At 44.0% G+C, this 26,534-nt stretch overlaps 1 protein-coding gene across 2 annotated transcripts in view; it reads right to left on the bottom strand.

Moving 5' to 3' along the window:
* LOC139423267 (rho guanine nucleotide exchange factor 12-like) overlaps positions 1 to 26,534 on the bottom strand; it is a 132,087-nt gene that overhangs the window by 18,712 nt on the left and 86,841 nt on the right. For both annotated transcript variants that reach the window (XM_071175083.1, XM_071175084.1), the window contains exons 14-29: positions 25,615 to 25,713; positions 23,828 to 23,870; positions 23,467 to 23,572; positions 21,639 to 21,776; positions 20,558 to 20,590; positions 17,161 to 17,275; positions 16,695 to 16,800; positions 10,733 to 10,954; positions 9,508 to 9,661; positions 8,245 to 8,280; positions 7,109 to 7,266; positions 5,317 to 5,463; positions 5,036 to 5,121; positions 4,164 to 4,289; positions 3,248 to 3,362; positions 379 to 479 (exon numbers count right to left, since the gene is read on the bottom strand). In XM_071175083.1, the coding sequence (XP_071031184.1) occupies positions 379 to 479; positions 3,248 to 3,362; positions 4,164 to 4,289; positions 5,036 to 5,121; positions 5,317 to 5,463; positions 7,109 to 7,266; positions 8,245 to 8,280; positions 9,508 to 9,661; positions 10,733 to 10,954; positions 16,695 to 16,800; positions 17,161 to 17,275; positions 20,558 to 20,590; positions 21,639 to 21,776; positions 23,467 to 23,572; positions 23,828 to 23,870; positions 25,615 to 25,713 (1,785 nt within the window). The remainder of the gene's footprint in view (positions 1 to 378; positions 480 to 3,247; positions 3,363 to 4,163; positions 4,290 to 5,035; positions 5,122 to 5,316; positions 5,464 to 7,108; positions 7,267 to 8,244; positions 8,281 to 9,507; positions 9,662 to 10,732; positions 10,955 to 16,694; positions 16,801 to 17,160; positions 17,276 to 20,557; positions 20,591 to 21,638; positions 21,777 to 23,466; positions 23,573 to 23,827; positions 23,871 to 25,614; positions 25,714 to 26,534) is intronic.

The following is a 26,534-nucleotide window of genomic DNA, read 5'->3' as shown; positions in this document are numbered from 1 at the left end:
CAATTATTAACATTTGAATACAATTTGAGGCTGGGGTGATGGTGGACTAGCAGAAAACAGACAACGCATAGCAGGTGGCAGCAATAGTTACAGCAGCAGCAATATTAAGCAGAAAATACAAACCAATCGCATAGCTAGGATATGTGTGCACAACTGGTCAACTTAAATAGACTGCCATATTAAGGTAGGAAGTGTTGTTTGAATCCCTTTATTTATCAGTTTCCCCATCTGAACTGGCTTTGCTTAATTTTGCTTGCAAGTGTCAAACAGTTTTCCACTGATTCATTTAATATCCACCATCAACATGACAACTGTTGGTGTAGCTCAGCTGTGGACATGTGTCTAGTCCCAGTGGTTCTCCTCTCCATAGTCAGTTACCTGTTTGTTCTCTGCCTCTTTCACTGTCTGGTTGACATAGTTGAGGATCTTCCTGCAGCACTCCCCGGCCCTCTTCACCTTGTCCCTCTCCGCTGCATCCTCTGTCAGGAAAAAAACCCACAAACTGATGATATCAGTCTTATGGATCGGATGCCTGGTTTTGCCAATGTACTTTGTCGGACCTGCCAGTAGTGCAGACCAGGACAGAGGCTATGCCCAGTGTGCGCTCATGACCTGAGAAATGGGGAGGGAGTGGGGATGTAATATTTAGTAGTTTAAATCCAAAAATGCATTCTGATTGGTGGGGTGGGGTCAAATTGACTGTTTTGTTTTGTCACAGAAAGGGATCAAATGTGTTTAACTTTTCCAGACAGCTACAGCTAATAATAAGATAGCTAGTAGCTAATAGCGTTAAATTTTTGGTAGCGGCAAACTGAATAATTAAAGCTGGCTAATCAGCATGGATATCCGAAAATGGCTGGGTATTGCCAAGAGCAAAAAAACGGAGGACCACCATGTCGAGTGCGATGCCAAGCTCACCGAGCAGCCTGCTGGGCCAACCACTGAGGTTGAGGGGCCTAGCAGAAAATGTAATACCACTCATCCCCCACGCTGCCTGCTGACCAACAAGATTGAGAAGAGCCAGGGCCTAGCACCAGCAGGATGAGGGCGACAACACAACAAGCACCTGCACCTCCGTTACTCCAGCCACTAGCACCTGACGGCCTGTTGGATCTAACCAAAACTGAACCAGTGGAAGCAGTTTATTGATTCTTGCAAAGTGAAATCGTAACCACAGCCCCACTCAGTGCTCTTCAAAGTTACGGCAGGCCTTTGTCAGCAATTCCGACTGTGCTGTTGTCACTGGAACATGGATTTTGATAAACATTTGGGACATCTAGAGCAATGTGCGAAAATTCCATCTCCGCTCTGAAGAACGTATTCAGTGAACACAGAATGTTACATCAACGAAAAGCCCAGCTTGTCTAGCTGGCATTTGATAGGGGGCCTGACAAGTACATTTCACCAGGAAGGAAAATGGAATCAGAAAATTCATGAGATTAAACACAACATGGAGGATGCAACTTGTGTAAATGGTAAGCTACAACCTTTATGGGTCTCCGTGACAGAATTGTGATGAATTAATTGATTTTCCCTCATGTACGCCTACTGTTTGTTTGGCAGATATTTTTTATGTCACAGTTTTAGATGTTTGCTTTTTACTTCAATGCATCTTTTAGATTTATCTATGATTCTTAATTCAGTCATTGCTTGCGTTTGTGGGTCTAATTGCTATTGATAGATATACAGCTTTTGTTATTTGATGGTTATAGGGACAATGACCAATGTAGTGTTTCGGTTGTGCTCTGTGGTGACGATGAAGTTGGCAGTGCATCCAACGTTATCCTTTCATCACACTGACTGGTGGTAGCCTTCTTTCCATGGTCCTGAATCAATGGTTATGGTGTGTGCTGTTTTAATGAGCGCAGTCTCCGTGGGCTTTTCTTCAACATTGCGTGTTTTCTTGTGTACAAAAGTAAAACTATACCTTATTTGTTTTTGTTAATTTACAGATAGCCAGGGGCACACTCCAACGCTCAGAGATAATTTGCAAACAAAGCATTTGTGTTTAGTGAGTCGGCCAGATCAGAGGCAGTAGGGATGACCAGGGATGTTCTCTTGGTAAGTGTGTGAAATTAACAATTTTCCTATATCCAGTTAAGTACTTTTGGGTGTCAGGAAAAATGTATGGAATAAAAAGTTTTCAAAAATCTTTAGGAATGTAGTGAAGTAAAAGTAAAACATTTTCAAAAATATAAATAGTAAAGTACAGATACCCCAAGAAACTACTTAAGTAGTACTTTCAAATATTTTAACTTAAGTACTTTATACCACTGCAAATTAGCTACTGCCATGTAGGACATTTCACATCAGCTATTACTATAGAATATGCACTTATTTTGATTTAGTTTGATTTAGTTTTCCTTACTGAAACTCTCCCACACAGAAAATATTGCGCCTCTGGAGAAGTGGCGGCTTGGTTACGCTCATTGCGTCGTGTGTCAAAATCGACAGAAACGAAGCCTATAGTTCTAATTATTGAAGTTTAAGCGATGAAGCCTGTAAGAATATTTGACAAGCTAGTGGTGCTCACCCTTTCGAGTTGATCTGTGCGTGCTGGTAGGCGCAAATTATGTGTAGGCCTAATGCAGTTATGGTTGCATTTCGGGTGCACATGTTGTAGTGGGGTGCATACTGTATCTTTCTTTTGTTATTATATAAAGCGACGGTTGTTGATGTGAACGGCTACAGTTTAGATACATTTTGTATATTTGAACAGTAGTAGGACTAACCCACCTTGTGTTATTAAGGCGCTAAAGCAATACTAGTAGTTGTGCCCTTCCATGGATTTAAAATGCCTCCTCAGGCATGTCACCCTGGAGCTGGGCCTGCAAATAAGTGCAATACAGTCTTATGGAGTGGGCCAAATAAGTGCACTACAAGACCAAGAATGTGAAGGGATGGGATGATGATGCCGGCTTCATTTATAGCCTAATCTTCAGAATAATTTCTTCTTCAGATTTGACAATCTCTGGTTGTAAAAGTTTGAGTAGCTAAATCTGCAGTACTGCCATTGAAAAAGGCTTTCCTTTAGTTCAGTAATGTTATTACATATTAGAAGATCATAGGGCTTGGAAATACACCCCTCTTCAATCAACCATAAAGAAATGCAATACTTATCTTCCAACAGGTGGACTCAGAAGAAGAGAGATACAACTCATTCCAAATTCCTTTCAGGCCCAAGTCTCAATTTTTAATAGTTGTGTGGACAGACATGGTGTTTTATAGTGGTGTCTGTCTACTGTACCTGTGTACTTGGCTATGCTCTCCAGCAGCAGTGGATACTTGGTCAGCCTCTGCATCTCCACTGGAATGATATCCTTCAGCTGCAGTCTGCGACACAGACGGTTGCTCTCAGCCTCCTTCGGGAAGAGACACACACCCGAGTCAATACTACAGTCACTCACTCCAGATCACCTCAGTTCATCCATGTCTTGAATCTCCCCATCTATAACTGAGCTTGTGTGGTTACGATGATGCCCTCTAAGTCGCACTTGAGGGAGTGAATAACGTTGTATTGTTCTATATTGAATTGCAATGTGTAGTGCAGTATAGTATAATACTGTATATTGCACTACATTAGTATAGTATAATAAAGTATTGTATAGTATAACATATCATAGTTTAGAAAAGCATAGTATATAGTTTGGTATTCATGGGTTGCACCTCACGTCATTGTTATGAATATTCTTAAGACGGCTCATCCATGGGGCTAATGATTGTTTAGTCTAAATTACACTATTGTGGCTTGGAAATACGATGACATTGCTAAAGTAGGTGAATAGTTAGTAGGAAACAAAAAATAATATTAGGATGTCGTCAAATTTAATTTAAACAATATTGTCATTCGCAATAGAAAAGTTAGCTAGCTAAAATCTGGTGCCTTCCCCTCAATCTTACCTATCTAGCTAACGTTATACTACATCTAAAGTCAATCTGACGACATCGCAATGATGACAACAGTCATTTTTTTTCTACAAATGTTTCTACAAATGTCCAAGCCACTATGATGCACTTCAGACAAAATCTAAATTAGCAGCAATTATGAAAGCATTGAGTAGAAAGTCCAGTCCTCAAGACAACCTTCACAACAAAATTGTAACGCAACATGCAACCCATGACTAGTACAGTACAATATAGTATAGTTAAGTATATTGTCGTACCTGCATAAAGGAGGTGAAGCGCTGGTCCTTCTTCTGCCGGGTCTTGATGAGTTCCAGGGCGAAGGGCTGGTTACTGCAGAAGGTGCCCACCGCCCTCTTGATCTTCTCCTCCTCGCCATCACTGAACTACACATGCACACACAGAAAGACATGGTAACATGTGCAAAAACACATACGCACGGAGGGACATGGACACACCCGTACGCACAGAGGGACACACCCGTACGCACGGAGGGACACACCCGTACGCACGGAGGGACATGGACACACCCGTACGCACGGAGGGACACACCCGTACGCACGGAGGGACACACCCGTACGCACGGAGGGACACACCCGTACGCACGGAGGGACACACCCGTACGCACGGAGGGACATGGACACACCCGTACGCACGGAGGGACATGGACACATCCGTACGCACGGAGGGACATGGACACACCCGTACGCACGGAGGGACATGGACACACCCGTACGCACGGAGGGACATGGACACACCCGTACGCACGGAGGGACATGGACACACCGGTACGCACAGAGGGACATGGACACACCGGTACGCACAGAGGGACATGGACACACCGGTACGCACAGAGGGACATGGACACACCGGTACGCACGGAGGGACATGGACACACCCGTAGGCACGGAGGGACATGGACACACCCGTACGCACAGAGGGACATGGACACACCCGTACGCACGGAGGGACACGGACACAACCGTACGCATGGAGGGACACAAAGACAAACACACGCACGGGCATGGACAGACAAACACACACACGTACACAGAAAATTATCTGGTCAAATGTAATGCACTATAAAAGGGAATAGGGTGCCATTTAGGATGCAAGTTGAGTCTTTTCTTACCCAAGCTAGTAGATCGTCTCCTATCAGGTCTATCACTGATGTCTCGTTCTTCTTCCGAATGACTGTCACCTGTTCTGTTATCGACACTAGGGAGGAAGAGAAAAGCGATTACATGAGATGAGATAGCAAGGATTGGATATGCACAACATAAAAAGTCAGGGAAAATAATACATCTGTTTGGGAATAGGTCCATATCAATGATTTAGGAAGTGAAAATGGAAGTTGGGATTAGCCCTGAGAGAGGAGTTTAACCGACACTGACATACACACAGCGTACGTACCATGTAGCTGGACAATCTCCTCTAGGTTAGTAAAGATGTGTTTAATGTCTCCAGGAGGCAGGATGCTGTCTCGGGTTAGTTTCTGGTAGAACACGTTATCCAGAACCTTCAACATCCTCAGGTGGGCTCGCTCTGTGTAGAACAGCTCTGTGGAGACACGCACAAAGTCAGACCCAAAGAATTAAACAGAACAAGACTGCTGTCAGCACATTCTAAAGCTATGCAGGCCTATGACATCAGCCACTAGTGTATTTTATTCAACGGGTGTGTCTAATCGTAATCCTAAATCCATGATGTTAAAATGCTTATTTCCTCTGTTCCATCTGACTGCACAATGCACTATCTCATCAGCCCAGACAGGGAAGTTATAAACTTGATCTCCACTATAAAAAGCATCTAGACATTATCTCACATTTCTTTTAGACTAACATTTAGTTTTCAACAGCAGAGATTTGTATAAACCTTGCTGTCTGTCTCTGACATTTGCAACATTGTTTCAATGAACGTGTAGGGGTCGGAAGAGAGAGGCGGGCAGAGTGTCTCAGCCATTCGAAATCATGAATGAACTGGCATCATTTTTATGGATATATACAAATAAATGTCAATTGAAAAAAGGTCAAACGAAACGAAGTGCAGCTAGTTTGGAGTCTTTCCAGCTTCAGTTTGAAGTTATTGTGTTGTGCAGAGGCAAACTCCTCTGAACAACAGTGTTCTAACGAGAGAACACATTTTCTATGCCAGGCGAAATCGTTCCTCATTAGCTTATTGCTATCGATGTATCCAAATAAATGTCACTAGAAAACAGCTTAAACTAATGCAGCTACTGTTGTTATTCTTTCTGCACTGTTTGGCGTGACTGTTAGCCGTAGTTGGCTAGCTAGCAAGCAAAGGATAAGAACATTGCCAGCCAGTATGACAATGGAACATTTCGAACGAATGACTGGGCTGCGTCCATAGATGCAGAACAAAGTAGAACAAACGACCAGCCGGCTTGGGTAGCAACCTTAGATTTGTTTTGGGACTATATGTTGAGGAAGGATGAAATAGTATGAAATGAAATTAATCAAAATAAAGTTTATGAAAATATGTCATTAGGTCATCAATCATTATTGGAATATGTTGGTAACCCATTGTATAACAGTGATAATGCCCTAGAAGCCGGTGTTTAGAGGATTTATTGGCACGGTTTGCAATATCCGTGCCAATATATCCTCCAAACCCCGGCTTCGAAGGCATTGTCACTTAAATGTATCTCTATGGTCATAAACTAGGTGGAACCCATCTTCTTCCCAATAGATGGCATCATTCTAACGTGACCGCATCTGACTTAAGACAATCCGGTGGAAACAAGATTTTCTTTTGGGATTGAGGCCTGCAATTCCCCTGGTATATCAGGATCTACACAACATTTTTTGACGAATTTGGACACTTTTCTACGAAAACTTCACACAAACTCCTAGTGGCTTGTTGTTTAGCTAGCGGATCTACAATCACTGATACTCATAGTGAAAAAGTTCACCACTTGAATGGACACAAACTCAAATACCTAAATAGGTCAGGCTGGGGCGGCTAGGATATAAAGCTATGCATGAAAATATAAAGAACAAATTCTAATACAGCACATCATTCTTGCCATCTCAATAACCATGTCTCTTAACAGCTAACATGAAACTACTTGCAATATTCAACAAATCTATCTTCAGCAGACTGATAGCATGAAACTAGTCGATCTGTATGATTGATCCCCAGGCAGCTGTACATTATGTGAAAGAAAAATGGTCACCGGCCTCACCGTTGATGACTTCCTGTCTCTTGATCTCCTGTGGTGTCAGGCCCGCCAGGACCTCTCGGCTGACTAGCGTCTGCCAGTTGGGAGAGTCCTGCTTGCACTCGATCTCATTCCCCAGGTCGTCCTCATTCGGCACATCTGGACAGCCTAAACCCTGCATCCTGACATGAGAACAAGTCGCTGATGATGACACCTGGATTAAGTTCATTAGGGCATGCAGTGGCAACATTTTTTCAACGGAAAATGAAAACAAGCATTTCTTATTGGATAAGAGTTCAGGTTGTCCCTCCCTGTTCAGTCAGTCTTCTTCTGGTTGGTTTTATTTACCTTTACCTAATGAACACGGCCCTGGGGCCATTTAAACAACATTTAAGCGCAAGTCTCCGATTGAGATCAATGTGTGATTAATTGGGAAAGTTACCAAGTTACTAAGTACAGATGTCAAGCCTTTAATAATAGGTTGAGAGAGGTGGACTAGTAACTCAATCAATTCTATTCAAAGATTTCACCAGAGTTAAGAGGCTCCCGAGTGGCGCAGCAGTCTAAGGCACTGCAACTCAGTGCTAGAGGTATCACTTCAGACCCTGGTTCGATCCTGGGCTGTATCACAACCGGCTGTGATCGGGAGTCCCATAGGGTGGCTCACAATTGGCCCAGCATTAGGGGAGGGTTTGGTCGGGGTAGGCCGCCTTGTAAATAAGAATTTGTTCTTAACTGACTTGCCTCGTTAACTAAAGGTTAAGTAAATCAAGTTTAATCACATTAATGATGATTAATCAAGCACCACTGATTCAGTTCATTAAATTGTGTGGGAAACGCAAACCCTTTGAATAGCTGATGCCACAGAACAACTGAGGAAAATCAGTTCTCATTCATGCCAAACCTTCATACGACTACAGAGACCAAACAAATATCTAAATAAAATAAACAGACCTGGATTCAAAAACTATTTTAAATAATTTCAAATTCTTTATCCGTACTTGATTGAGCTTGCCTGGCTAAATTGACCAATGGAACAGTCAAACTAGCGCAACTGCTCAAAGTATTTGAACGATTTCAAATACTATTTGAACCCAGGTCTGTAAACAACATCACATGAAATAGACAACAACACAAATAAAAGTTAAAAAAAGACTCACCTCCGGGCTGGTTTGGGTGTGCCTCCCTCTGGAACTCTGGAGAGAGAAGATCACAGTCCCCGTTAACACACTTTCTACCGAGCCCAAATCCCGGAGGTCCTAAGGCATAGATTGGAGAACTCCCCATCTCCAAGCAATACACCATAAGAGGACATATTATTTCAATGAGTTTCAATAAGGTAATGAATGATCAGAGAGACAAAGAAAGGGATTTCAATGGCTCCAGTCTTCAGTATGTCACTGAGTGCTGTAGTAGAACAGATATGGCTCTGAGTACGATGGCTGGGTATCCCGGCACAATGGCCGAATGAGACTGTGAGACAGCAGACTTTGCTGTCGACCGGTCATGTCGGATGATAACAAATGAGCTTGGCAGTGGACCAACACATCAGCAAAACATTCTGCCTTGGAAGGATTTTTCTGGGAAAGCTTGCTCCTTCCTCAGACCAATATTTTAGTGATCATGCAATTCATCCAGCATGAGATTTAGTGTGTGTCCCAAATGGCACCATATTCCCTATTTAGTGAACTACTTTTGACTATATAGGGAATGGGATGCCATTTGGTTTGTAGACTTAGCGTAGATTTGTGTTGACCCAGAAGACAGTCCTGACTCTGATTAGATAAACTGTTCAAGATGAAAGGATGGTATAGATTAGAGTTTCTCAACCCTTAAACAGATTAGACATTCACTATGTATTGACGAAACCATCACATTTGATTACAGCAGATCTGCCCTCTGTATTTCTACGTGGTGTACTTCTCAATTGTCATGTAGGCTAAGTAACTAGCACATCATATGTAAAGGTGCTGTCACCAAGTCAATAAGCCTATCTTACTATAACCTCACTATGTAAAAAATACGATTTTTGAGGGGGGTAAACGCCAATGCAAGCAAAGAAATTATCATCATACAATTTGTAAACTTTTTTGTTGTTGCATTGGTTGTAAAATACATTGATTTATGTTCTCGCTTACCTCATAGTTTAGTAAAAAAAAAAGTGCTAAAGAAATAGGCTCATTGAGTCAATTGACTTCAATGGCCCCATTAGCCTGAATTAGTCTCCATATTTAAGTTGTATATTTCCCAAAGTCTAATCAATACCTAGCTGTGTGTTTTACACTGACGTGTGTTATATATAGTAAGAGAGACACTCTCAAAAGTGTATAGACCATGTGGCATGTGTGGTCTAACAGTTAGCACCGCATAGTCGGCAATAGTTTGAATCCAACCCAACACCATGACATTGTGCCCGCCCTTACCCGTCACTCTCACGCTCCTCCTCCTGCAATTGGTCCAGGGTGCAGGGGCTGAAGTCAAAGTGGGTGCTGGTTGGGTGGGCCATCCTGTTCTGGGTGTCGCCCGAGTGGAGCCAGTCAGAGCTCAGTCTGGGCAGGGCGGAGGAGGGAGTGAGACCTGGAGAGGAGAGAACAAAGGAGGAGAGGAGAGGTCAGGGGCTGTATGTAAAAATAATCTCTGAGTAAGAGTGCTGATCTACAATCTGGTCCCAACAGGCCCTGTAATCTTATTTCCGTTGTGATCTAAAATAAAAGACTAATCCTAAATCAACAGTCCTACTCAGACACTTGATATGGCCGCAGAGGGAGGTCCCCACATTAGAACAATAATCCAAAGGTAAAGGGGTAATGTCCCTCCCCAAGTGGATTAATAAAGTTCTATTCAATTCTACCAGGGTGAATGTTCCTCTCCATGTGAATTAATAAAGTTATATTCTACTCCACTTAAGTCCACATAAGTCCAACAGGAGGCAATACGGTCCTAAGTAATACGGCGAAGGCTCACAGAAGTTTCTTCATTGGGAAGGTCAAACAAGATCTCCATTGAAGAGAAGCACGTTAGTCCACATTTACGCTGTGTTCATTGTCTTATCGTGTGATGGAACAAGCTCAAAAATCGAGATCCCCTTTAGTCGAAAAGCAGTGCAAGAAAGAATATCCGCACGACATATAGCAAGACGTTCAAAACTAAAATAGAGAGGGGTTGTTTCGACAGATCATATGCAGACAAAGACGACATGCGGACAAGAAGGCCGCCCCCCAATTAGGAATAAACAAGAAGAAACCAAAGAAGGCAATTATTTTCCAGAAGGCTGGGCCACTGTACGACAGGCTAAACCAGTGTAATGAAGTCCTGACAACAAAAGGCCAGGGAGCAAACTTGTCGGAGAGGAGGGAAGTGGACCACAGAACAAAGGCAAACAAACAGCGTGGGAGAGAGAGGGTGGGGTGGTGCATGGAAATATAGAGGGGAAGCCAGATGGAAGCAAGACATGCAGGGAGAGAGTTGATATTGGATGAGGCGAGTCCGCCCCTCAAATATATAGCAATTGGAGCACTTGGAAAAGCAATACAGCGCTATAACGTAATCCTTTACCTTCTATCATTATTTGAGAAATTGGAGAGGAAAAGGCAAATAGGAAGAGAGAGTAAGGAGGAAAAGCATGGGGAAGAGACAAGGGGTCCCTACCCGAGTCAGAATCGCGTCCCATGGGGTCGGAGCCCTGGCTGGCTGGGGCACTGTGTGGGGGTGATGCGATGAAGGCCGAGGGGTGGGTTGCCACATCCGAGCCTGGATCCCTTGATTGGCTGCCGCGGGGCAAGGATTCTGGGAGATCGGGGATGCTTAAGATGGGCTGGGAGAGCTGCTTCTGAGGGCCTCGCTGCTTGTTCATCTCTATGGCCTTGCCGACTACACACACACACACACACACACACACACACACACACACACACACACACACGCAAACAAACAGACATGCCCGCATTAAAATAAACTACAGTCAGTACTGTAGCTCACATAGCCATGGGAAATCCATGGTAATACAGTTAATGATGCCATTGACCTTAATAATGGCCCCAGGACCAGTGGAAGCCAAATAGCGCCATACCTTAAAAGATCCACCACCATATTTTACCGTACGTATGAGGTACTTTCCTGCATATGCTTCTGTTTTTCAACACCAAACCCATCACTGGTGTTTGTGGCCAAAGAGCTCTATTTTCATGTCATCTGACCATACCGCCTCCTGGAGTTTGATAAATGTCATTGACACTTGGATTGGTACCTGTGCTATGGTCAGAGGACATGAAAATAGAGCTCTTTGGCCAAAAACACCAATGATGGGTTTGGTGTTGAAAAACATCAGAAAAGTACCTCATACCTACAGTACAATATAGTGGTGGATCTTTGATGTTATAGAGCCATTTTGCTTCCACTGAACCCCATTGAAAACCTGTGGTTTGAATTGAAGCAGCCAGTCCATAAGAGCAGACAAAGGATATCAAGGATCTGGAAAGATTCTGTATTGTCACACCCTGACCTGTTTCACCTGTCTTGTGCTTGTCTCCACCCCCCACCAGGTGTCTCCCATTTTTCCCCATTATCCTGTGTATTTAAGCCTGCATTTTCTGTTTGTCTGTTGTCAGTTTGTCTTGTCAGGTTATACCAGCGTGTTTCCCATTTTCCTGTTCTCAAGTTTTGTTTCTAGTCTTCCCAGTTCTGAGCCTACCTGTCGTCCTGTACCTGCCTGACTCTGACCTGGATTACGAACCTCTGTCTGCCCTCGACCTACCGGGAGAATCTGATTTCACCCGAGTTCCCTGTGAGCCTCGTACTCCTCTCCATGCCATCCTGCTGTGGGGTGACCAGTTCAAATTTCTTTGGGTGCTCATTGACTCTGGGATGCTACCCTGGTGTCGGAGCTGGGAATCTTCACACAACCCCCCTCCATTCCCATGGACGCCAGAGCGCTGGATGGGCGCTCTTATTGGCAGAGTCACCCATAATACGGTTCCTATCAACCTGCGAGTGTCAGGTAATCACAGTGAGTCTACATAGTTCCTGCTCATTCAATCTCCTCATGTACCCGTGGTTTGGGGGTTTTCAGGGATCCAGAGGCACAATCCCCTGATCGACTGGGCTACTTTTTGTATCATGGGTTGAAGCCCGTTCTGGCATGCGCATTGTCTGAAGTCGGCGCATCCTGCCCAGGGACGTCTTCCTGTGGCCGTGGAAAAAATCTCTGCTGTTCCCGCAGAGTACCAGGACCTCCGGGAGGTTTTCAACAAGGCTCGCCCCACATCTCTTCCTCCGCATCGACCTTACGACTGTGCTATCGACCTTCTCTCGGACACAACACTGCCTTGAGGGTGGCTTTATTCCCTATCGGGTCCGGAGACCAAAATTATGGAAGGGTAAATTGAGGACTCTTGCTGCAGGGAGTATTCGTCCATCTGCCTACCCCGCCGGCACAGGGTTCTTCTTTGTGGAGAAGGACAAAACTCTGCGCCCACCTATCGACTACCACGGCCTTAATGACATCCCGGTTACAAAATGTTACCCGCTACCGCTCATCTCCTCGGCTTTCGAGCCTCTCCAGAGGGTGACCATATTCTCGAAGTTGGACCTTCGGAACGTCAACCATCTGGTTCCGATACGGGAAGGAGATGAATGGAATGGAAGAGAGCCTTTAACACTGCTAGCGGGCACTACAAGTACCTTGTGATGCCATTCAGACTGACCAACACTCCCACAGTGTTCCAGGCCCTGGTCAAGAATGTGCTCCGTGACATGTTGAACCGGTTCGTATGAGTCTACCACAACGACATCGTTTCTCCCCCATTCAGCTCAAGAGCACGTCCTCCAGGGTCTCCTAGAGAACCAGCTTTTTGTGAAAGCAGAGAATTGTGAATTCCATCGCTCCAGCATCTCCTTGCTACCTCATCGCTGCAGGAAATATTCAAATAATTCTGACAAGGTGAGAGCGGTGGTGGATTGGCCTCAACCCTCATCCAGAGTGCAGCTGCAATGTTTCCTTGGGTTTGCTAATTGCTACTGCCACTTCGTCCGGGGTTACAGCACCCTGGCTTCCCGCCTCTCAGAACTCACCTCTCCCAAGGTTCTGTTCACGTGGTCTCCAGCAGCTGACCTGGTGTTTTTGGACCCCAATTCACTACAGCTCCCATCTTAATCCATCCGGACCCGTCCCGTCAGTTCGTGGTGGAGGGCTACGCCTCGGATGTCAGAGTGGGGGCCATCCTGTCCGCGTCCTGCCCAAGACTGCTTCCCTATGCTTTCCTTTCCTATCGTCTTAACCCCGCTGAGAGGAACTATGACATGTGAAGTCAAGAACTACTCACAGTTAGGACGGCGTTGGAGGAGTGTTGGCACCTGTTAGAGGGGCGGAACATCCATTCTTAGTGTGGTCTGACCATGGAATATATCCGAACTGCCAAGCGCCTCAACTCAAGGCAGGCTCGATGGGCCCTGTTATTCACTTGTTTTAATTTTACTCTCCTACTGCTCTGGGCCCAAGATTGTGAAGCCTGACGCGCTCTCACGCACGTATAGCCCCCCTGCTACACCATCTGACCCAGAGACCATCCTCCCTACCTCCTGTCTAGCGGTTGCAATCATCTGGGGTATAGAGAGCCTGGTCCGTAAGGGGGGCCCGGCTAACTGGATGTTTGTCCCGGACTCTGCCCGTTTCCCGGTCCTAGAATGGGCACATTCCTCTAGACTTACCTGCTCCAGTCGGACCATGGCTTTCATCCGACAACGTTTTTGGTGGCTCACCATTGTTCCTGACGTCTCCGAGTTTGTTGCTGCCTGCACTGTGTGTGAGCAGAATAAGACTCTGCGGCAAGTTCCGGCTGGCCTCCTTCAACCACTCCCTGTTCCTCACCACCCCTGGTTCCATATATCCCTGGACTTCGTCACTGGTCTTCCTCCGTCAGATGGCAACACCACCAATCAATCTATCTTTTCAGACTGTTATGAGTATTTATCTGGACAATATGTCAGTGTATTATGTCTGTAACAGTGTGTTATATATGAAAATGTGATTGTATTCTAAATTGTATTTTAATGTTTAAGAACTCTTGGAAGATTAGTCCAAAAATGAGGACTAAAAGAGATCCTAATAAAATAAAATGAACCATCCTAACAGTGGTGGACAGGTTTTCCAAAGCCGCCCATTTTATTTCCATGCCCAAGTTACCCTCAGCCAAGGAGATGGCCCAGCTTATGGTGCAGCACGTCTTCCGGATCCATGCACTTCCGGTCGAAATGGTCGCCAATCGCGGTACTCCTTTTTCGTCCCGGTCCTGGAAGGCGTTCTGCACCTTCATTGGGTCGTCGGCCAGCCTGTATTCCGGTCAGTCAGAGCGAGTCAAATCAGGGCCTGGAGATGGCTCATCGTTGCCTCATCTCCGCCAACCCCACCACCTGGAGCCAGCAATTTGTGTGGGTGGAATATGCCCGCAACACCATTCCCTGCTCTGCCACTGGTCTCTCGCCTTTGAGTGTTTCTTGGGATATCAGCCCCCGCTCTTCCCTGAGCAAGAGGAAGAAGTCAGCATACCCTCTGCCCAGATGTTTGTCCACTGCTGTCACTCTACCTGGAAGAGAGCCCAGTCCGCTCTTCTCAAGACCACCTCCAGGTATCGGTGACAGGTGGGCCGCCATCGGACCCCTGCTCCCCGTTATTTTCTCGGGCAGAGGGCCTTGGCGTTCCACTCGGGATTTACACCTCCGGGTGGAGTCCCGTAAACTCTCCCCCCTGTTTTATCGGTCCTTTCCCTATCTCTAAAATCCTTAGCCCTTCTGCTGTTCGTCTTCTGTTGCCCCGCACCCTCTGTATACATCCCACTTTTCATGCGTCTAGGAATAAACCTCTGTCTCACAGCCCTTTGTCTGTTTCCAGGCCCAACCCTCTCCCCTGTCTCATCGGCGTTGGATCGACCATCCAGCATACACGGTGAGGTGCCTCCTGAGTGTTCAAACTGGGGGCAGGGGATTCCAGTTCCTGGTTGACTGGGAGGGTTATGGCCCGGAGGAGAGGTGCTGGGTCTCCGCTCTGAATATCCTGGACCCAGCCCTCATCACGGAGTTCCACCGTCGGCACCCCGGTCAACCAGGCATGTGTCCAGATTGGACACCAGGTGGCGCACTTAGGGGGGGTACTGTAACACCCTGATCGGTTTCACCTGTCTTGTGCTCGTCTCCACCCCCCACCAGGTATCTCCCATTTTTCCCCATTATCCCCTGTGTATTTAGGTCTTGTCAGGTCGTACCAGCGTGCTTCAAGTTTTCAAGTTTTGTTTCTAGTCTTCCCGGTTCTGACCTTTCCGCCTGAAAGTATGCATCTTATAAATAGTTTTACATAAATCTTTTATGTCTGAACTCAGAATCAAAGTTTTTCACAAAAAAATAACATGGTCACTGTTGTAGAATGTTTATTTTGATTGCCGATTTTCTGCATTTATTAAAAGTCCCATCAGATAGATGGATTTCAGATGTGTCCACATAAACAGGATTATTAGAGATCTTGCAAAGCATGTAAAAGTTTTTAACTATTATATTAACCTGACTATCCACAGTGATCACAGTGTTGTTATTCTTGCAAGGAGAGGGTGCAAAAGTATTGAAAACAGGAGTGACAAAAATGGACCCCTATCTTTTTTAGATTCGTTGTTATTTTTTAAACAAAATCTCTTTCTCTGAGCAGTTGTATTAGAATAAAAATATATAATTTCCCAATTTTTAGAGCATGCAATATAGCTCAATATTTGTATTTAATTTAAACAGCATTTTTTTGCTAATCTTTATCAAGAGTGACAATAATTATGGACCTGACTATATATGGTGGGAGAAGCACAATGTAATGGGGAGCTGACTCACACAGCTCCAGACAGGCACTTCCTGCTGCGGAAGTTCACAATCTCTTTACAACGCTGGATGAAACAACACCACTGGCGTCTGTCCGCAGTACAATACCAGGACACATTCCACCGAACTAAGTTAAAATATCAACACTTCCATACTACTGGTGATGTATTGGCCATGCATGCTAAGAAGTATACTAGTGGGAATATTGGGACATAGGGATGTGGTCTTGTTTTTCTAAATCTTAAAAATATATATTTTTACTTCAAGACATAATGGTCTAGGTAGGCTGGCAGATTGTCTTCATATTTGCGTTACGACATTACTGTTTCTTGTAGGACAAATATTTTAAAGAGCAAATGTGGCCTTTTTACGTGGATTCCTCTCAGGGTTTGGGTCAATTACGTTTCAATTCAGTAAAATCAGGAAGTGAACTCAAATTGAAATGCAGAACTTTCTCAATGCTTTTCTATGAGGAAAATCCTAATTTCAGTTTACTTCCTGAATTGACTGAATCAAAATGGAATCGTTGAGAATCTCAAAAAAAGAGAAATATTTTTTTCTTATTATTTTTTACAATGATTAGTTTGAGATTCAGGCTCAGTAGTAGTGTATTCATGCTCAGTAGTAATATTAAATCTCAACTTAATATACTAGGTCACTACAGAGCCTGTTACACATCTCAAACTAACCATGGTGTTTTTTTTGTTCCACACTGGTGCTGCACACTAGGAGGGAGCACTTTGTAGGCTTCTACACTTACTTGAAGTGGAGTCCACACGGCTGGGCCGACGAGGAGGGCCGAGGATGTTGGGAAAACGAGGCTTCTTCACCTTATCCTCCCCCTCTTTCTCAGTTTTGATGCTCTTCTGCTCCATAGAACAAAACAAATTCAAACCACACAGTCAGAGAATTTAAAGCTGGGCCAAATTTAGTAGGCAAACGTTGTGGAACGTTGCAGATAGACATGTCATGAATAGAGCTGATGTGATTCCTTATTCTACATTACACATTCTACATGTTTGTTCTATGCTATATTACTATCTGAACATTGCACAACAGCGGCCTGCTGAATGCTGCCCTGGAAAGCTGTTAACAAGCGGGCCAAAATGTTACCATGCTTGGTACCAAGAAAGACCTCGCACCAAGAAGTGTTAGTAAAACAGTGCCACCATGGGAAGAAACAGAATGATTTATGCTACATCAATTGATGCGTCTGTGTGTTGTACCTTGATCTTGGGTAGGAAGTTGATGCGGACTCGTTTGGGCTCTAGGCTACGAGGTTCCTTCACTTTAACTCCCAGGTGTTTCATATATGTGAGGATAACATACTGCATAGTAGTGCTGGAACACAACGCAATACACTATTAAAAGGATTCTCTGGTACTTTTGTATACTTTTTAGCCAGTAGTTCTGAAAGTAGCGCTCACGAGCCAAAAGTGGTTTTAGAAAATTGCGTACTAGGTCACAAACTCAGCAAAAAAAGAAACGTCCCTTTTTCAGGACCCCGTCTTTTAAAGATAATTTGTAAAAATCCAAATAACTTCACAGATCTTCATTGTAAAGGGTTTAAACACTGTTTCCTATGCTTTAATTAATGAACATGCACCCGTGGAACGGTCATTAAGACACTAACAGCTTACAGACGGTAGGCAATTAAGGTCACAGTTATGAAAACTTAGGACACTAAAGAGGCCTTTCTACTGACTCTGAAAAATACCAAAAGAAAGATGCCCAGGGTCCCTGCTCATCTGTGTGAATGTGCCTTAGGCATGCTGCAAGGAGGCATGAGGACTGCAGATGTGGCCAGGGCAATAAATTGCAATGTTTGTACTGTGAGACGCCTAAGACAGTGCTACAGGGAGACAGGACGGACAGCTGATCGTCCTCGCAGTGGCAGACCACGTGTAACAACACTTGCACAGGATCTGTACATTCGAACATCACACCTGCGGGATAGGTGCAGGATGGCAACAACAACTGCCCGAGTTACATCAGGTACGCACAATCCCTCCATCAGTGCTCAGACTGTCCGCAATAAGTTGAGAAAGGCTGGACTGAGGGCTTGTAGGCCTGTTGTAAGGCAGGTCCTCACCAGACATCACCAGCAACAACGTCGCCTATGGGCACAAGCCCACCGTCGCTGGACCAGACAGGACTGGCAAAAAGTGCTCTTCACTGACGAGTTACGGTTTTGTCTCACCGGGGGTGATGGTCGGATTTGCGTTTACCGTTGAAGGAATGAGCGTTACACCGAGGCCTGTACTCTGGAGTGGGATCAATTTGGAGGTGGAGGGTCCGTCATAGTCTGGGGCCGTGTGTTACAGCATCAACGGACTGAGCTTGGTGTCATTGCAGGCAATCTCAATGCTGGCGTTACATGGAAGACATCCTCCTCCCTCATGTGGTACCCTTCCTGCAGGCTCATTCTGACATGAACCTCCAGCATGACAAATCCACCAGCCATACTGCTTGTTCTGTGCGTGATTTCCTGCAAGACAGGAATATCAGTGTTCTGCCATGGCCAGCGAAGAGCCAGGATCTCAATCACATTGAGCACGTCTGGGACCTGCTGGATCGGAGGGTGAGGGGGTCTATTCTCTTCAGAAATGTCCAGGAACTTGCAGGTGCTTTGGTGGAAGAGTGGGGTAACATTTCACAGCAATAACTGGAACATCTGGTGCAGTCCATGAGGAGATGATGCACTGCAGTGCTTAATGCAGCTGGTGGCCACACCAGATACTGACTGTTACTTTTGATTTTGACCCCACCTTTGTTCAGGGACACATTATTCCATTTCTGTTGGTCACATGTCTGTGGATCTTGTTCAGTTTATGTCTCAGTTGTTGATTATTGTTATGTTCATAGAAATATCTACACATGTTAAGTTTGCTGAAAATAAACGCAGTTGCAGTGAGGACATTTCTTTTTTTGCTGAGTTTTTGTGCACTATGGCATTGCTCTCTCTCTTGTTCTGCTGCTGGTGCATCATGTGTATCTTGCTACTCACTCTAATGGCGAGGGGCTGAAGCTCATTGGTTGAACTCAAATTGATAGGGGGCTGGCCCACATGGGGGGAAATGGTGCAGCACATTTTCAAGAAAAACAGTTGCTTTGAAACTTGGGATTTTGTGGCTAATTGAAGTAAGACAATAATTCTGCATGTATTAACTACACATTGACACGTCCAGCCCAAAGCGGGAGGTTTAAAAAATAAATACTCGCCAAAGTTCTGGAACATGTCTTTAATTAACTGTTAACATTACCATAAATACACTTTCAATTAACATTAAAGGTCCAGTACAGCAGTCTTGATCTTAATAATATGAAATAATTTACACTCATTCAACCATCATATTGATTAACTGCAATAATATTTATACTTTTTAAAAGAAAGTCTCATGATAAATAAAGGTCTCTCAAGGCTCTTTGAAAACAGTCATAATATGACACGTTATCAATCATTAGAAAAACATTTGGGGAAAATCTAATGAAAAGGTTAAGACACGTTTCTTCAAACCTGACCTGATCAGTTTTTACTATCACCGTATTCTTCAATACGATTAATTATCTCAGAACAGGGTCGAGTTCATAAGGGAGTGCAACCGAAAAATAAAATTGTATTTTTGCATTGGACAAGACCAGGTAGTCCCTTGCCATTTCAGTCTGTTCTCTTCCACTTGGTGCCTAATGAACAAGACCCAGGCCTAAGTGAAAGTGTGTAGTACCACAGATCTCCAGCAGATAGAGTGAGAGGACTCTATGACAACCACTGATGGCAGACTCTCAGGATGCATCCCAAATGGCACCCTATTCCATATATAGCGCGATACTTTTGGGCAAAAGTAACCTGTGCCACGCCAACAACTTTTCTCACAGGATGGATACACAACATGCTGATGGAATTCATGGAACTCAATATACTTTAAAATGACTAAAACCAAATCGAAACTATGTAGAAATTATAAGGACCTGCATTCATACAGTTTCTTGACTGTCCAGCTCGCTAAAAATCACTGAATAGAGTATTAAACCAAGTATCAGAGAACATGATTCCAATACACTTTGACTTCAGAACAGGGCCCGCATTCACAAAGCATCTGATAGTAGGGGTGCTGATCTAGGATCAGGTTCCCGGTCAATATAATAATATTCATTATTATCCAAAAGAGGCGAAATTATCTTAGATCAGCATTCCTACTCAGAGAATACTGGCCCAGATAAAGTATGTGTGATTCACCTTGACCTTCACGAGTAATTGAACACATACATTTACATTGTAGTCATTTAGCAGAAACTCTTACCCAGAGCGATTTACAGGAGCAATTTAGATTAAGTGACTTTCTCAAGGGCACATTGATCGATTTTTCACCTAGTTGGCTCAGGGATTCGAACCATCAACCTTTCAGTTACTGGCCCAACGCTCTTAACTGTTAGGCTACCTGCCGCCCCAACCCTGCTACAACCCCTGTACGACAACACACACTCACTTGAATTCATTCAACAATCAACACTGCTACTTCCACTGTCTAGACTAAACTCTAGCATGACAGCAGACCTATCAAGTCTTATTCTGACATCATGTGGTTATAGTTAGATGGAACATAGAAAAATCCCACTTCTTACCACTTCTCCTCTTCTGTGGGCTGTGACGTCAGCCTGGAAGGATAAAAACACACACAGGGTGAACTGACGCTCACACACAAACCACACACAGCTTCCCTTATGCTACAAAAATATGTGAAGTCTGCTGGTGCAATGGTAATACAGTTCCATTAGCCTATGGGTTTATGTCAGGGATGGGCAACTTTGATAGGGGTGGGGGCCACAAAAAAATCTGAACTCATCATGAGGGGCCGCAGTGGCTCGCGGGTCTGTGTACCCACATCGATAACCGCATATGCAGTCAGAGCTGGCCCTAGACGTTTTGGGGCGCTAAGGGAAATTGGGCCAACATTTTAAATGGCCCCTCTCTTGACAGCAGAGAGAAAAAAGTTTTAGAGTTAATTTCCTGCAAGTCTTCACATTTTTCAATATGGTGGAGAGAAATGTTTGCATATCTGAGTGAGAGTGGCTAACAAAATCAACGGGGGCCCCCAGTCAGTAATTCAACCATGATTACCAAGTTGATTACCAAATTTTGAAATTGAACGTGGTGTATTCTACTATTCAAACTCACTACAGTAAGTAGACACAGCGACTAAGGATTTTTCTCTTATCAAAAAACACCCCAAAAGCCAGTTTCAAAAGGCTATCCTATCTATCTACAGCCCTGTAATCTGTCCAGTTCAGAGTGTTTGAGGCCCAGAGAACAGAGACACGCAAGCACTCACTGACCTGGAAATAACAACCAGAATGGCTGTGTGTCTGTGTAACTGGAGACAACACACTTTTGTACTCTAACCTACACCTTATGCCATTACCAGACTAGATAATCCTTATCGAGCTGATAACTTCATGCTACTGTGTGTGTAGTGGCATGTGTGTGTGTGACAAATAATGTGTGTGGAAGAAAGAATGAGCAATTGTACACTACACTCGCCTCCTGTCTATCTCAAAGTGGAAAACAGAGACAACAGCTTTCTTCGACCGTACTCTTGTGCCATGTTGTCATTCAATAATCTTGATGATGCTGGTAACGTCTGTGTCTCTGTATGTGTGTGTGTTTCTGTCCCTGTGTGTGTATGCATGTATTTCAGAGACTTACAAGACATCCTCTATCTTGGAGATGATGTGTTCGGCACAGGAGCGTTCTCTATCTAGCGCCACGCGGTCTCTCACCCTCTCTGTGTCCAGTTTAGACAGCTCCCCCTCTGCCAAGGTCAGACCCATGCTGCGCTTTTGCCTGTAGACACATACAGGCAGACACACACAAATGAATAGACAAAAACAGGCAGACACACAGACGGATACGAATGCGCACACACACACACACACACAAATGATTAATCCATGCATTAATTATGTGCACATCATCTTTGAGAAGTGAGTGTTTGCACGTGTGTGTTTGTAGTGTGCATTTATGGTGTGTGTGTGGGTTTGTAAATATACTAAATATAATCACATCAACAAATAATTTATTAAAACACACTATTTTGCAAAGAAGATCTACAGTAGCCACAACAGCACTCTGTAGGGTAGCACTGTGGTGTAGTCGGAGGACAGCTAGCTTCCGTCCTCCTCTGGGCACATTGACTTCAAATACAAAACCTAGGAGGCTCATGGTGTTCACCCCTTTTCATAGACGTATACAGTAATTATGATGTCTTGCAGCATGAACTGACATGTTGTTCACCCAATCAAAGGATCAGAGAATTAATCTTGAACTGAAAGCATAAGCTACAGCTAGCTAGCACTGCAGTGCATACAATGTGGTGAGTAGTTGACTCAGAGAGAAAGACAATAGTTGAACAGTTTTGAACAAATGCATTTCTTCCAAAATGAAGGAGAAGCAAGAGAGAAAGAAATATATAGAGAGATGTCATTTTTTTTACTTTCACTTACTTAGCTAGCAAATGCAGCTAGCTAGTTCAGCCTACTGAATCACCCTGCTCAAACAGAGGGATGCTATGTTAGCTAGCTGGCTATGAGGTCAAGGTAAGCTTCAAGTTTTACGCCGTAGTAACTGCTTACTGCCTGATTGTAGCAGGTTTACTAACGAGTTAGTTCTAATAGCTATGCTGACTATGACATTACTTTAGCTAATATGGTGACAACGATGTAGGCTGTGTGTAGTGGTTTGGCCTGGTCACATACAGCTGATGTGGTGTGCATTGAAGTCCACAAGTGAAGGGAAGAGGTGAGAGGAGGAGAGCACATAGATGCGAGAAGGAATACAACGTGACTGTGTTTACGTGTGATCAGGGGTGTATTCATTCTGCCGAAGCTATTGAAAAAATAATTCTTAAATGGAACAAAATGTGAATAAAACACTTGTATTTGTCCAATAGAAACTCTCATTTGCAACTGTTGGACTAATGATTACATCCTATATCAGCTAGATGTAGGCAAGAGTGTGCAAGGTGGTATTGAATTTCACTGTCTGTGTCACTGTGTCATGTGTCACTGGCTCTCACCTCAAATTTGTCTCACGACCTGTGTGCACCTATGTTGTAAACTTTCATTCATAGGCTAGGTTGTAGCAACCTCATGATGGGTAGAGGAAAAATGTTAGTATCATGTTATAGCCTAAACCTATTGCTGTTACATTGAACTGAGTGAATGGAATTTATTATTATCATTATTTATTATCTATGCATAGTCACTTCACCCCCACCTACATGTAAAAATTACCTCATCTTCTTGAACTGCACTGTTGGTTAAGGGCTTGTAAGTAAGCATTTCACGTTAAAGTCTACTCTTCTTGTATTCGGCTCATGTGACAAAGTTTGATTTGAATATGAATGACAGTCATCCAGTATGCTGTAATAGAAATAAGGCCATGATCATGAAAATAAAATGTCTTCCCTCATCTTAAACGGCACTGACCGCCACTGGTGTACATGTGTCTGTCTAGATGCGTGTGTGTGTGTGACCTGAAGTCCTCTAGGTTCCCCTGGATGTCTGGTAGCAGTGTGTCCTGTAGCAGCTGTGTGTACTGTCTGTGTAGCTCCTCTGGGATCAGCTCAGGTCTCCGCCGATCTGGGAACACACAACAGCATGTTAGCCCACGCACACGCACGCACACGCACGCGCACGCACACGCACACACACACGCGCACACACACGCGCACACACACACACACACACACACACACACACACGCTGTCTTCCTTTTTTGGAAATGTTCTAATCAATTACACTAGACGATACACAACTGTATTGCTATAACTGTTGCTAAACTTATACAAGACCTGAAAGGATTATGTGAAAACAAAAAGGGTTGAAACAGCTTACCTAGTTCAGAGGCAATAGACTCAGGCACAGCTACTTTCAGATTCTGCAAGGGAAAAAGAGTCAAATATCTAACCAAAAAGAAGAGAGACTTTCAGCAATTCAATCCCAACAAACACAAATATAATTTCCTTTGCCTCCAGCATAGCAGATAAAGACTGTACATTTAACAGAATACTAAGCATCTTGCAGATCAGCAGAAGCACACCGTTAGTAAAGGAACTTGGCTCTCCAGACACACTCACACCTAAGTGGACAAAGATTCCTCAAGCAACATAAGGAAGACTGGAGAAAAGACAGAAGAGCAGAAAAGAGGATCTGATGGATGGTGCTGGGTTTTTAATTCACACACGCTAGTAATGTGCGGGTTGACTCATAACCCGCCGTCCCTGCGGTTATATCCGCGGGGCGGGTTCAGGGTCATGAAATACTGTGTGGATGAAGGGTGGGTGGCTGGCTGGCGGGTTGAATAATGAGAAAACAATAACTTAAAAAGGCCATAAATGTATCATTCTTATGCAATTTATATCTGTAGGCTACATTTCTTTAATTATGTGACACTATCTGGTACCAGTTAATAAGCCTAAGATTTAGAGCCTAACAACACGTGCATCAAATAGCCTGCAAGGCAATTGCCAAATACTTTTGGGAACGGGCAGAAAAAGTTAACGTCAATCCCAACGGCGGCTAAAAAATTACTTTGTCTTTACTTGAATAAGAGAAAAGCTGAGAAATTGAGAGTTGAAAATAAAGTGAAGGCAGGGCCAGAAAAATAATGTTTGGAAAAGATTTGGTGAAGTGGTAAAAGAGGATGATAGCATTGCCGGCTATGTTATGTGTGATGATTGTGAGGTGCTGTACAAATTCGACAGTCAGAAGACAGGGACTTCAAGTAGGCCTATGGCACGTCAAGGAAACTATAGCCTACTGTTCAGATCGGTTAAATGGAAAATGAAGTCAGGACACTGATTGTAGGTCTATAACCTCTAACATAGTGTTAATATTTTTATTTGATTTAACCTTTATTTAACTAGGCATAAGAACAAATTCTTATTTACAATGACAACCTAGCCCGGACGACGCTGGGACAATTGCGCACTGCCCTTTGGGACTCCCAATCACGGCCGGTTGTGATACAGCCTGGAATCGAAACAGGGTCTGTAGTGACGCCTCGAGCAGTGACCGCTACGCCACTCAGGATCCTACAGAAGTAAGCGTTTCTTGCAGTAAAATTATATACCAAATGTAGGCAAATAAAATGTACTCTGGAACAGCAGTGGAGAAATATGATTTCTTTCTTTCAGCATCTTGAGAAAATGTGAATGCGCAGTTAGATGCCGTCTGTAGAGGTGCTATCTTTATTAGCAGCTGATAGTATTTCAACCACACATAAAATATGCATCCAAGCCAAACTTAAATCTTATCAGAACATGTTGGGTCGTTTTTACAGCTTTCTATTTCCTTACAACCGGTCAAACTGATGTCATTTGAACATTTTGTCCAGAAAATCATAGGTGCGGGGGAGCTGTTATTGTGGGACGTTAAGTGTGTTGCTTAAGGGCACAACGGCATGCAATGGCATCTAGGGTTTGATACCAGCAATCCTCCGGTTGCCAGCTCATCTCCTGCCAGATTTTCCCCGTCGGATCCAGTGATTCGAACGGGCAACCTTCTGGTTGCAGGCTCGCCTCTCTAACCGCTAGTGTGTTTGTATGCATGTGTAATTGCATGCGTCCATGCGTGCCTTTGCGTGTGCTCCCACATAATGTATGTGTACATGTGTGTCTTACCGCTGCTCGGTCCATAAAGAAAGTATAGAAATCCATGAAGATCCGTCTGGTCTCTTTGGAGTTGGTCTGCTTGTACAGGTCGGCGTAAAGGTAGCACAGCTAGGAGAGGACAAGGACAACGTTAGGTCTTAAATACTGACCAATGCCTTCTTGGGTCAAACCACCAAAGTGCTAGAGAGTAACTGCTGTATTGTTTATTAGGGATGCAAAATGTCACCATATTTTCTGGATTTTCATTTTATTTTGGGACAGTTACCAGAATTTTGAACACCTAGGCCTCTATTTAAACAAACCTAACACAATGGTAAATCTAAGCGCAGGCAGTAACACTGTGTCAGAAATATTTTAGCCATTTTCACTATTACAATTTTCGGTGCACTTGCTGCCGTTGCGGTGAAAGGGCTGGGTTGTGATGAATAAACAAGTTGTGGGTGTGTCGAGGCTAGGCACTTCATTGGCCAATCAGAACATACTCCATGGCGAAATATGTGACTCGTTTCAGGAAACTACGCATATGGCGCACATCACTACTTCACAGGAGCGACATTTGAACATACATATTTTTTTATCAAAATGCGTTTTTGGGCAGGAATGCCTGTCATGTGACTTAATAAAAAACTTGTATTCCATCCATAAATACAAATACAATTGTTAAATTATGAGCCTAGTTGGTTTAGCCACGGAAAAAGGCAGGAACCTTCCCGCTATCGATGATTGGCTGAGATAATGGATGGGCTGGACATGCCAGGAGATAAGTTTGGATTGGTCTGCCAAGTAGCTCGCTTCTGTCTATAACGTGAGCTGTTAAGTATGTGTGACAGTCCTTTCTACCAAGCCGTTTTTGAAAGACATAACATTAGCCATTGAGACCCACAAAAGTTGCTACTTTCCTCAACAACATTGATGCCCTGAATTTAGCA

Source organism: Oncorhynchus clarkii, chromosome 12 (genome assembly GCF_045791955.1).
Source record: "Oncorhynchus clarkii lewisi isolate Uvic-CL-2024 chromosome 12, UVic_Ocla_1.0, whole genome shotgun sequence".
Lineage (NCBI taxonomy): Eukaryota > Metazoa > Chordata > Actinopteri > Salmoniformes > Salmonidae > Oncorhynchus > Oncorhynchus clarkii.
Note: the sequence above shows the minus strand (reverse complement) of the source record. Positions and strands in the feature narration are given on the sequence as shown.